At 33.0% G+C, this 12,753-nt stretch overlaps 3 protein-coding genes across 3 annotated transcripts; 1 reads left to right on the top strand and 2 right to left on the bottom strand.

The window, feature by feature from the left end:
* Positions 1 to 1,905: 1,905 nt before the first annotated feature.
* Positions 1,906 to 3,204, bottom strand: LOC139510970 (protein PML-like). Its single transcript, XM_071297529.1, has one exon. The coding sequence runs from the start codon at positions 3,202 to 3,204 to the stop codon at positions 1,906 to 1,908; it is 1,299 nt and encodes a 432-aa protein (XP_071153630.1).
* Positions 3,205 to 6,418: 3,214 nt separating this feature from the next.
* On the bottom strand, positions 6,419 to 9,265 carry LOC139512680 (protein FAM78B-like). Its single transcript, XM_071300472.1, has 3 exons — positions 8,977 to 9,265; positions 7,765 to 7,878; positions 6,419 to 7,136 (listed from the first exon to the last, which is right to left on the bottom strand). The coding sequence occupies exons 1-3, from the start codon at positions 9,162 to 9,164 to the stop codon at positions 6,548 to 6,550; spliced, it is 891 nt and encodes a 296-aa protein (XP_071156573.1). The 5' UTR covers positions 9,165 to 9,265; the 3' UTR covers positions 6,419 to 6,547.
* Positions 9,266 to 9,461: 196 nt separating this feature from the next.
* Positions 9,462 to 12,753, top strand: LOC139512681 (polyisoprenoid diphosphate/phosphate phosphohydrolase PLPP6-like). Its single transcript, XM_071300474.1, has 2 exons — positions 9,462 to 9,854; positions 11,231 to 12,753. Exons 1-2 carry the CDS (start codon positions 9,554 to 9,556, stop codon positions 11,611 to 11,613), a joined length of 684 nt encoding a protein of 227 aa, XP_071156575.1. The 5' UTR covers positions 9,462 to 9,553; the 3' UTR covers positions 11,614 to 12,753.

The following is a 12,753-nucleotide window of genomic DNA, read 5'->3' as shown; positions in this document are numbered from 1 at the left end:
ATTTCATTCAAGTAATAACTGGTGTTTTAAGAAGAAACTGTTGGGCCTAGGTTACAAAATATTATATTATAATATCTTCATTTATGATACGGTTAGAAACTGCAAATAATAGCACAGTGATGCATTTTCCGGGAGAAAATAGTCGCTAGTTACATGGAATAGCATACTATCTCCTAAATAACTAGTAAGCAAGCCTGGATTATCTTAAGGTAAAGGAACAGTAAATGGGGTATGCCGCAGATTTTTCTAAAATATTGCATACAACCTTGATTCGTTGAACTACAAATGAAAATCGAAATAATAATGCATTTAGTTTTCTATCTCTTTTAATATCTGAAATATTACAGATTGATTTCATCAAATCTCTAATTCTACTCTATAGATTTTTCTTAAAAAACTATATGTTGTTGACACATAAATTATTTAATAATCAATTCGTTTCCTTGGTGGTAATGAAAAACTATTATTTCAACGTTTTGTAGGATTTTTTTTCACAAAACACGACAGTGAATGAAATATACCGTAAAAACGAAGTCGGTTACCGTATCTTTATTTTGCACCATTAAAACGAAAATCTATGTATCAACAACATATAGCTTTTTTAAAGAAAAATCTGTGGAGTAGAATTAATGATATGATGATTTTGAGGAAAAAATTTAAAGGTTTTTAGCCGACTTTTATGTGCTTTCCATACACATGTTCATCCATTTTGAAAGAATTCAATTAGTAATATTTCAAATGATAAATGAGATTAATGCATTACTTTTTGGATTTTCAGTTGTAGTTCACCGAGCCACAGTTATATGCAAAATTTTAATGAAATCTGTGACATAGCCCATTTACTGTAACTTGACCTCAAAGAAAAGGTTATCACAAAATAAGACAATTCAACATGCACCAGTCAGTATTTGGTCAAAATAACAAAACTATATTGTCATACAACTGGGAGGTTTAGCTAATTATAAAAGAATGTTAAAACCACCATTTTTCATCGGCAAATGCCTGTACCAATATACAAAATGGAAGACGTGGTATGATTGCCAATGAGACAACTGTTCGAGTTATCCACCATACGGCCTTGAACAATGAGTTAAATCCATACCGCATAGTTAGGTATAAAAAGCCCCGAAATGGCAAATGTAAAACAATTCAAACGAAAAAAATCCTGATATATGTACAAAACGATGAACGAAAAACACAATTATATATAGCAAAACACAACATCCACTGAATTACAGACACCTGATTTGGGACACGCACATGTAGAATGTGGCAAGGTTAAACTAGTTTTCCTCTTACTAATCTTGGACATGTGGTCAGCAAACTGTAAAAATCAGTCGGGGCTTATCCTTATAAACTAAGGTTACATCAAACAGTCTAAATTAGAATAAATGCTGAAAGTTTGATTTCAGTATATACACAATGGTGCATGTTAGATTAAGTGTCATTTTTTTGTGATAACTTCGATTATGAATAAAAGATAAACTTCAATGAAATAGCATTATTTAAAGGGAAACAAAGTGTTCGACGACTGGTGATGGACGAAAATGAGCACAACAGAAGCCAACACAGAACCTTTATTTGGCAAAGAAGAGCTAAAAATAATTTAGAACTATTTTATTGTAATATATAGATTTAATTTAAACAATAACTATGATGAGTTAATTGTAGACCTATACATACTGGTCTGAAATAAAATTGAAAAAGTATCGAACTCGTCATGTTGACGTGTCCTCCTCATACATGGAAACAGTCAATGACTTCTGAATTGGCGCAGTTAACACAGGGTATTCACTTGTGGTTATTTGCAGCATGTAAAACAACATCAACAAACAAACATGCATCTATACTGAATTAATGTTCACCATCGTATTTTAACCATTACCCATGTATAAAAAGGTATCATTAACGATTATTCGACCTCCTTGAAGATGTTGAAATGTGAGTGCTGTGTCGTGATTTGCCTCTTGAATCACTTGCAGGTCTAAGCATTCGAGATCGCCGAGATGTTTCTGTAATGACTGCTGATCCTAGTTTAGATATGACATGCGCTATTTGCTGAATACTTATAAATGTAACCGAGAGACGAGAATTCTTCATTTGAAAGAGAGTTCTTCCGATCGATTCCTCTATTTCATTGCATTGAAATCGAACATCTGTCAGTTCTGATAAAGACTGAATTGGTTGTGAACATTCATTGATTGATTTAATAAGTTTAAGGTAGTGTTCGAAATTTGACCTTTTGTTTTCAAAATCGTGTATTTCCCTCTCAAATTGTTCTTTAGTTTGAGAAAAATGATTCTCGATATCTAGTTCTAAATTGGTTTGTAATGAATCGATGTAACTATCTAGATCTTTTCTAAACATTTTTACTGCTTTCATGGAAGAATTTCGTTGTTTGTGTATGTCTTTCATTAAATCTTTACGTTCTAGTAAAGTGTCATTAACTTTGACAAGCAAATGATCAATTGTCTGTTGTAAATCCGAAGTTATGCGAGATTTGTTTACGATTCTTGCAGCTTGGTCGATAGGGATAACATTGCACACTTTGTGCATCCGCTTCCAACAAATCGAACAACACGAATTTAAATGATCCATGCAAAAATGGACTACGGGATTTTTCTCGTGATATCGGCAATGCTGAGATTTATAAATTGAATCTGGAACGTCTCTAATATTTTTAATCGGAAACACTTGGTGTTTTACCTTCGATGATGTGACTGTTTTATGATAGCTTTCGTGGTTTTCACACAACGCCTGAGCACAGTAAAAGCACCAAAATGTTGCCTCTGATTTTTGAACAGATGGACATTGACTACACTCCCTGGACTTCTCTGCTCTCTTTGAGAGAAGAGTAGCTGAAAGTGTGCTGGTTTGTAAACTTTCGGCAAATTCTTTCGGATTATCAACAGATCGGAACGTTGCAGGAGTTTCACAAATAGGGCAAGCCACGTTTGGAGTCTGACCTTTTGACTTTTTCTCTCTTTTAATTCTTTTGACGTAATCAGTAATGCACATTTCGCAAAATGAATGAAGACACGGAAAGTTTTTTGGAGCGAACAAATCCTTATTGCAAATTTCACATGTAGTAAGATCATGTCTCTTTGGGTTTTCGTCATCTTTGAATGTAGTCTTTTGTTGTTTCTCCTCGTCTTGTTCAGTTATTTTACTTCCCACGCTTCCTCTTGCCATTTGAGTCTCCATTTTGTTAAGAATGTTTAATCCACTAAACAAATTTATGAAATTTTTGTTTAAACTAGCCTATGCAACACAAATTCTAAACAGAAATCATTAAGGGAACGTCAGGTCTTTTTGTTTTGAATTAAGTTCTTCGGTTCAATAGTTAGTTAAAATATATATAATAATAGTAAAAGCTTCAAATTACAGTTATGAATCAAATAATTTCTGACATATAGTGTTTATATAATTGATCAATGAACAGGAAAGTTTATTGTGAATTTTCTATTGAAATAAATCAAAATCGGATAGTGGGATTTTTTAATGTAAATCATTTTCTTTTCCACGAAATAACCAAAATAATCAAACCATTTCATGTGAATAAGTAGAAGGAATATTCTGAAAAATTCAGCATAATCAGAAAAAACTGAAAAAAAAGTCCTGGTCATACTTTTTCAATCATTTTACACCAATTTTTCGTATTTACTCCTTGAAAGATTTGTTTCAAAAACGTGTTTAATTTGAAGTATGAATGAAAAAAATGAGGAAAGATAAAGTCAAGCTTTTCTTAGACTATTTATGACGTTTTACATTACATCCGTTGACTGTGTACTGATTGATATCTAAGTCATGGAGAACAGGACTTAATAATTAGTTTTTTTACTTCGAACTAACGTTCAGTAACTGCGAATGTACTCTTGTGTTGGTACAGTATGTCTTATTTCTTTGTGTTAAGTGTATTTGTGTGTTTCGTGTCAATTTGAATGAATCAAGCCATTTCCAACAGATGTTAACAGTTTTAGCCACGCTATATTCTATATATACAATGGCTGTGTGAACTATGGAGCCTGTAATTCAGTGATTGTCGTTGGTTGTCGTCCGTCATATTTATTTCCAGTTTTGTCGTTAATCTAACCGATGGTTTTATCACCATTGAGTCAAGCCAGGCTTTAGACGGTTTTAAAGCTGACTATAAGATATGAATTTTACTCATTGTTAAAGTCCGTACGGTTATCTTTATTTACTTAGTCCACGTTATTTGGACTCTGTTGGATAGCTTTCATTGGCAATGATACCACATTTCCTTATCAATTAGTCAATTCCAAACCACAAGGTGAAAGGTGAAATGATTCAGCCAAAGATGTTACAATATGTATAGCTAATAAGAAAGTTTTAAAAAAAACACTCTTTACCTGGTAGCTTATGTGAGCAACATTAGCATATAAAACCGAGTGAGTTACATAATTTTTAATATCCATACATAGATGATTATAATCTCCAGCATAATGAATTCATACTTGTAGGAATATATATAATAAACTATATAGTTTTGTCCCTATGTTGGCGGTAAAGTAAAAGGTTTGATCTTTTTATATCGAACTCCTTGATTAAATTGTTTTTCATTAATAAAAATGTTAATACATTCATTAGAATCAAAGTAGATGCTGTAATGCAGGACAAAGATACCAAGCCCAGCCGAGAAGAACAAACTAAACATGATCATCGCTATAACATAAATTTTACCAACGGGAAAAGAAAGGTAATTCCGTAAATGCTATCAATTGTGGTATGAAGACTCTCTTGTGAAATTAGTATAAAGTGTTTACCCCGGATTTGTTCACGATTCGTTTATATGGATAAAAGTACAAAGACATAGTCAAATTTAATGTTCACGTACTGTGGTAAGACTCTATCAAGTGTTGTTTGATTGGATGGGTGCTTTCAAGATTCACTGGCAACAGTAAAGAAACAAATCCAAATAGAGACACAGTTTGTTCTCAATGAAATACATTTTCGATGATTTCATACTTTATGATCAAGTGTAGGTTAAACCATGGAAGTAATATTGAATATTACTTCCATGGTTAAACACAAATCTTTTATCAGACAGTTACTAATTGACAAATAAATGAAAACAAAAGAGGACCGTTAGTTTTCTCGTTTGAATTGTTGTACATTGTCATTTCGGGGCCTTTTATAGCTGACTATGCGGTATGGATTTTGCTCATTGTTGAAGGCCGTATGGTGACCTATAGTTGTTAATTTCTATGTCATTTTGGTCTCTTGTGGGAGTTGTCTCATTGGCAATCATACCACATATTCTTTTTTCATATTAAGAGCCAAACCAGGTGCGTTGACAGGGTTATCGTCTCTTGTAATGTCTGCACCACCCTCAATGAGTAACAAAAAGTACAGGTTTGACCCAAAATTACTCATCAAACAACTATTCTGATATCTAATGATCTAAGACCGCAGACTGACAAGTGTCGCTAGTGAGTGAGTTTATACACATCATATCGGTCCGTTAATTCCCGATGGTCACAATTTCACATTTGTATGAAGTGCTCTAATGAGAAGATATACTCGATATTTCAATTAATCATCAGGAAAAGAAGTGCTAACGCGTAGAAGAATCAATAGCTTTGATAATACTGCAAAATTGTAAAGATTGTGATTAAAGAATTTAGATAAGATCTTTGGATTTTTTTAAAATACACATCTGATTGGCATCGTTGTTTGACTAAACCTCATCATCATATTTCTGAAGCCGGTCGTGTTTTACTGAAGAAAAAAACGGTACTACTTTAGAAAAATGTATACTAGTAGTCAATCATCTTGGCGACCCGGCTATCTTTGGAAAAAGTTGTCACAGGGTTGAATAGTCTGTGGTTAGCAATTTCCATAACAGAGTTTGTATCAAAAACCATAATTGAATAGTTTTATAAGTTCCTTACTTCATCTCTTCCTCGAAGAAACATCCGTTTTTTAACCATAAGTTTGACCGAAAAATCTTGTTTTAAAATCAATAATTAAAGTGGATATATATAAATGATTTGAGCGAACTATCATGTTGTGTTACTGCTAGACCAACAAGTGTCAATATCATCGAGTGTAGGCTGCCGGACAAGTCAAAGGACCGGACAAAGAAGAGGCAGTGATTGAAAATAATCCACAAACATTGCGTGCGTATACTTTGTGACTAGAAATTATTTGAATTTAAAAATCAAATTGTATTTCAGATAGACAAATCAATCAAGTGTAGCCCATAGAATGTTTGTGTGTTTGTGTGTGTGCCAACACAAATTCGTTCGTCATTAAATGAATACAAAAAATGCTCGCCTCAAAATCTCAAGAACATTTTGGCTGCATAAAACAACTTTCAACTTGATAATAATTCAAGAGGGAAACAAAACCACTGAAGAAAATGTCATAATTCTGTATAAAAATACAAACACTGATATGTAACAAATAAATTTAATAATGACACTGAATATTGCACTTTCCATAAAAAAATACAAAATGCTATATAAATATTAAAATAAAACATGTATAAAATTTATCACAGAATTAAAGCTATATGAAATGCTAATTAAAGTTTACAAAGCTTGCTGTCAAAACGAACAACTTGCTCTTCTACTGGAACCTCTTTCTTCCAGACAGGAGGTATAATGCATTGGGCTTCCCCCAAACGAGGTCTCCATACCAGCATCTGAGCACTATTGGCATTTGGTGGCATAAGAGAACATCTAGGAATCGGAATATTGTTTTCTAAAACAGTGGGCTGTTTTGGAACTACAGAAGTGACAAGTTTGGACCTTGATCCGAGAGCTTTCTTTGGATCAACATTAATTTCCAGTTTCATATTCCAGCGAACGGTTTTCAAAATATATGCATTTTGAGTTGTCATGTTCCATGCAACTAACCATACATAAAAACTCTGGTCTCGGATGATATGAGTAAGATTAGGTTCAGCTTGGTTACGATTAGATGGGTTTCTCCAAGTCACGTGGGGATGAAAGTTATCGTTCATGGCGATGGTTGCAGATTGGTACATTTTGCAAGGTCCTTCAAAAACAACAGTTTCGTTTCTTGAACCGTACCATGGGTAATGATGTCCATCACAATCGCTGATCATTGATTGTTGACCACTTGTCAGCTCTGGAAATTCCCAACTTGTGCTAAAATAAATAAAAACACGATTAAATCCTTCATCGAAGTACACTTGTCTGAAAAATTTACATTTTAACATGTTACCTGACTATATTTAGATTGATAGTTCAAACCCAGTTTGTCTCAATTTTTCATTTTGTATTTCCAAATTGAAAAACCATTTCGTGTTCTCCTAATTTATTTTGATTACAACTTTGCTTGTTTTTCTATCTTTTGGTGTGACCGATGAAATCTATTTGATAAAAAAAATAAGGGAAAAATATAAACATAGTTCGATTTCATTCCTCAATTTGGATATACAAAAAATATTTGAAGTAAAATAAATAAAAAAAATAAAATGCTAATTTAGCTCCTAAAGATCGTATAGAAAGCAAATTGCTGGCACGAAAACCTCACGTGATGTAAAAACTATTGTTCCCTGATTGTACGTGCTCTCCATGACAACGTTAAAACACTGATAAGTAAGAGTTTAACAAAACGTATGAAAAGCTGCTAGATTTTACTTATATACTTTATTAGTTTTCTCATTAAATTCTTTTATGTATAGTGTGGTACTAACACAGTGGGTACTAATACATAATATATTCGTGAAGTCTTAGATCGTTGGTTGTTTGTGTAAAGTCTGTGATTACTTACTATCCCTCATCTCCATATGTGTTGTGAAACATCATATCTGTACAGGCCTGTATCCAACCAACTTTCCATTTCTGCTGCTCAGTCATCGGGGCTAATTCAATAGTAGCACTCACCCTAAATACAAATATGTTGGTTGGTTACATTTATACGGAAAATAATAGCTTTAAACGTTTCTCAAAAAGAGTGTTACTAGTACTTTATGTACCTCTGATACTACATGCAAAATATAGATAAAGTGAAACATATAATTCGAAAAAAATACTTGAGGCGGTGACACGGTTTGATTATTCTCGAAATTATGCCTTTTTTCTAATTTTTCACCAAGAATTTCAAGCGGTGGGGTTGAAAACTTCACTGATATACAAAATAGGTTATTTTTACAAAAACTGTTTAAAACAAAGTCTGCGGTGAGGTCTTTTGCTGGGATACAGGAATATTTCAATCAAAATATTAAAAAAAACCAAGGGGATACATTCAAAAACAACTGGACTTGTACCATCATTTGGGTTACTTTGAACATTTTGATGAATAGAACTGTACGGTACTTGAATTTGGCGTCATTTTCATATTGAAATTCGAGAAATAAAGGCGGATCCCAAGTGTCATACAAGCGGACAAAAAGCCACGATGAACACAATCTAATATTTCTATCCTTAACTAAAACACAATGAGATGTTGTAATTTTGCATTATTTTCGTAAGTTGGGGACGAATATACTTTAGCTTATCGTCCATACAACAGCAAGCTTAAATTTGAAGTAAGAACATATTAGTGAGGGGGAGGACAGGGGGGTACCCTTCTCCCTTCTCCCACCCCTCGTCTCCTTTCTCCTACCCCCGTTCTCCTTTCTCCCATTAGAATAAAAAATCTCCTTTTGAGATATTTTTTCTTGAAATATTAGAAAAATTTTTAAAAGGAGAGATATTTTATTTTTTCTCCTTTCTCAAACTTTTTCTCCTTTCTCCCAGCCTTCCTCTCCTTTCTCCTACCCCCTTTCTCCTTTCTCCCACCCCCTTTCTCCTTTCTCCTACCCCCTTTCTCCCTGTCTCCCTTACCCCTGTCCTCCCCCTCATTAGTGCTATATCTCTAAAATACCGGGAAGCTGAAATAATAAAAGATTATTTTTTTTCATAAAAAACTGAACTTCGAACATACTGTCATTTCTCTTTTTTAAATGCACTTCATTTAGTTTTTTTCAAGGTAAAGACTAACCTGAAATTGGGAGTTCTATATTTAAGAACGGACTGTGAAGTCTCATCCACCACTGTAGGCTGTTTTTCAATTCTTGCGTTCAGATTAAGAACTCTAATTTTTTGGTGGACTTCTTTCAAATTGTTGATTCCAATTGCAGTCTCGTTCAACCAAGCCGATGACCGATTCCCCATCTCTCTGCCTTCCATCGGTTCCGTGCGGTAAAAGAAAAAATGCGGACTTGTCTCATTCACTTTTATCCGCAAAATAATACCATTCGTATTTGCCGCTCCCGAAATTCTTTGGGTTTTATTATGACGTCACAAAAGGAATTCCTTCAAGAGGATTTAATTTAGTTTATTATTATAAATAAAGGGGTGGTTAGTCATATCTAGTAATTTCGTATTGCCGGTAAATTATTTTTGAATAAGAAAATGTAAGATAGAAGTTTTGAAATAGCTATGGTAACTAAAAAAGAAGTCTATTTATAGATAGAACTACCCATAATGCCTCATACAGGGATTCCCCGGAAACCGCGTTTTACCTGAGCTGGCACCATTTAAAGTTTACAAACGAATGAATTTTCACACCAAGAAGCATGTCAGCGATACAGAGACGTAAAAGGCGTGGTAATGCATCTAGAAGAGAAGTTAACCCAGAAGAAAAGTTGAAGAAAGCGATTGATTCGTTTATGAAAACAGTCACTACGCTTGATGATGAATTGACACATCACTGTGGTTTATGTGCCGATGCAAATCGACCCCTAGGGAATTTAAGACCCTTGATGAAGGCTCTAGAAATATCATGTCATGGTATTCCTTGGATATTCGGTACCATAGCAGTCTTAGTAACAACGCACATACCAGAACACTTTGAAATTGCAGTTAATCTATTGATAGGTACTTATGTCAATACAAGAATTATCTCCCTTCACACTTTACTCTGTGTTTGCTACATAGTATTTTCCTCCGTTGAATGTTGAATACACACTTAAACACAAAGTAAAAAGTCCATTAATATGCTCACACCATCTAGCAAGATTAAATGTCCAGGAAAAAAGAAACTAATAAATGAAATTAAAAAAAAATATAATTCAAAAATCTCCTGGACAACGTTTCATGAGATTAATAATCTCGTAAATTTTGAATTCTTGTAATTATCACGATTGGCACTGACATTCATAAAGGATGGACACAATTAATAAGGAGAAATACATGTAGGCCCCATATAATTATTATGCATTGTTTTTGGCCAAAGCTTGTAGAACATAAAGATTTAACGGTAGACAGGTTTTCATTCCTTCTAAAGACAGTCATGACAGGTAATAGCTTGGAGTCTAAATAGCCTTTTCAGATGTTTCCTTCATCAATATCAGACTTTCTTTGAATAAAAAATACTCTTGCAAACAGAGGTACAAAATGTACATGTAAAAAATAATCTAGCATTTAACAAAGCTGGTATACATCATGTACAAATGTACATGGTATTATTGATATAACTCCTTGCACATACATACATGTATGATATCATTAGAAATGTCCTAACATGCCTCATAAGACATTTTAAAAATGTAACCATTAAAATAATTTACATCTAGGGGTATGGAAAGGGGGGCTGTTTTTTTTCAATAATATTACAAATATATATAAAGTTCACCAGTCTGAAAATACATGGTTAAATGGATTTTAATTCTGAAAAACTCATGTTTATTTAATTTCTTTATTATTTCCATCATAATAAGAAACAAGCTACATGTATAAGGTATTTCAAACATATATTTTTGGCTTTTATATAAGAACATTCAAGACTATTAATATGTACACTATGTACCTGTAGTAAAAACATTACAAACCTGGTAGAGCCTAAAAAAATTCTACAGGGCCCTTGAAAAAACTTTTGGATCCAGGCCTTCAGAGAAAATGTTAAGTATTGTTCCTGACTGTATTGCAGATTTATGTGAAGTTTTTAAACTGACATGCACAATTCATTTCACAAGTGTAATAAAAATAATTCTACAAAACAACGCAGCGCATCACGTTGCAAATTCATCTTAGACCCACCATGCATCAAGAAATATGTCTTTATGTGGTAATATTAAGTATTTGATTTTTTTCAGTGAGAACGCGCTAAAGTGCCCTTTTTAAAAACGCGCCCCTCTATTTTCAAATCCTAGCTGGAACACTGTAACTAATGTCAAATGTATGTAATAATATATTTACAATGTTGACAATTGTTTATTACATGTTTTAAATGAATTATATATTTTCTTTTTTAGTTCTTCTTGGAGATTTAATAATAGTAGCACTGATAAAGGTTCTTTTTCAAAGACAGCGACCACAACACAACAAGAATGACATGTTTGCCACAGTGTCAATAGACCACTATGCATTCCCATCAGGCCACGCAACAAGGGCAGCCATGTTGGCATATTTCTTTGCAGATAAAGTCTTTGCGGATGCAGCAACAAAAGGAGTAATTAGTTTATGGGCTATGTTTGTGTGTATGTCACGTGTGTTGTTAGGAAGGCACCATGTTTTAGATGTACTTTTTGGAATCATTATAGGAATTTGTGAATTTAAAGTGTTAGCCTTGTACTGGTTACCTCAGCAGCTGTGTTTGAGTATTTTAGAACCATTTTTTGGTCATTTTCATTTATAACATTAAACTATTATTAAAATTGAAAAAATGATCATAAATAGCATGAATAAAGATGTGCATTTACCCAGTATGACTATGTATGATACAAATGATCATAAGACAATATATTTAAAATGAGAATAATGTTTCTGTTAAAATACACATTTGAATTACATTTAAGAAGGTTATCATATTGAAAACAAACTGCTCTACTTATAATTTTTTTTTTAGATGTGCTACCTCTTTATTTCATTTAGACACATTACAAATATGAAATAATGTTTATATGGTCATATATTTTTCATTAAAACCACCAAACTGTCACATGATTGAATTGTATTTTTTTCTACATTTTTGTCATCCATTCATACATGTCATATTGGTATATCAGTGAAATTGACTTTTGATACATAATTGTCTCAGTTTTCTGACGTATCTGTTATGTGTAAATTAATATTATTATTCATTGTAGAAGAAACAATTAACCACTGTTTCAAGGTACAAATGTATTACAGTATGTCCTCATGTATATCGATATCTTAAGTCATGTGTTAGTTCCTATTTTCTAGATTTGGAAGGTATTTGTTGGTGCAGTATGAAACTTATTGCTTGTACATGTACATGTCTCATGATACAAATATCTTTGTTTGTAGCTACTGACTTCTCTTGAGTCCTTGACCTTTAACCCAGTGACATTGGGATGATAGATGTCATTGAAAGAAAAGCTTTCCATCAGAACTTTATAACGATTGAATAAAGGGTTGAACTGTGGTTCAAAATGCATGTTTTTCCCTTTATTTCATACTTCTTTTAGTTGAAGTAAGAATCTAGTAGCCTTGACCTTAGACCATTTAAAAATTCTCCTTTTTCTTTGCAAAGGGTGGGATTAATATATAAGATTTCAAAGATACTATCAGTACCAAAAGTTTACATAAAGAATATACTAAATTTAGCTGATCTGACATAAACTTTTTTTCAAGTGACTATAAACCAAGATCAGCTTGTGCTCATCTCGCTATTGGTCAAAGTTTGACAAAAGCTGAATTAATCATTTGACAGGTACCTTTTGGAAACCAGTAACTTCTTATAACTTCTGTGATGACCTGAGACCTAAAAACCATTAGCAATCTTTGAATGGTCTCAAAATCTAAAAAATCAAAA

This window comes from Mytilus edulis, chromosome 2 (assembly GCF_963676685.1).
Source record: "Mytilus edulis chromosome 2, xbMytEdul2.2, whole genome shotgun sequence".
NCBI lineage: Eukaryota > Metazoa > Mollusca > Bivalvia > Mytilida > Mytilidae > Mytilus > Mytilus edulis.
Note: the sequence above shows the minus strand (reverse complement) of the source record. Positions and strands in the feature narration are given on the sequence as shown.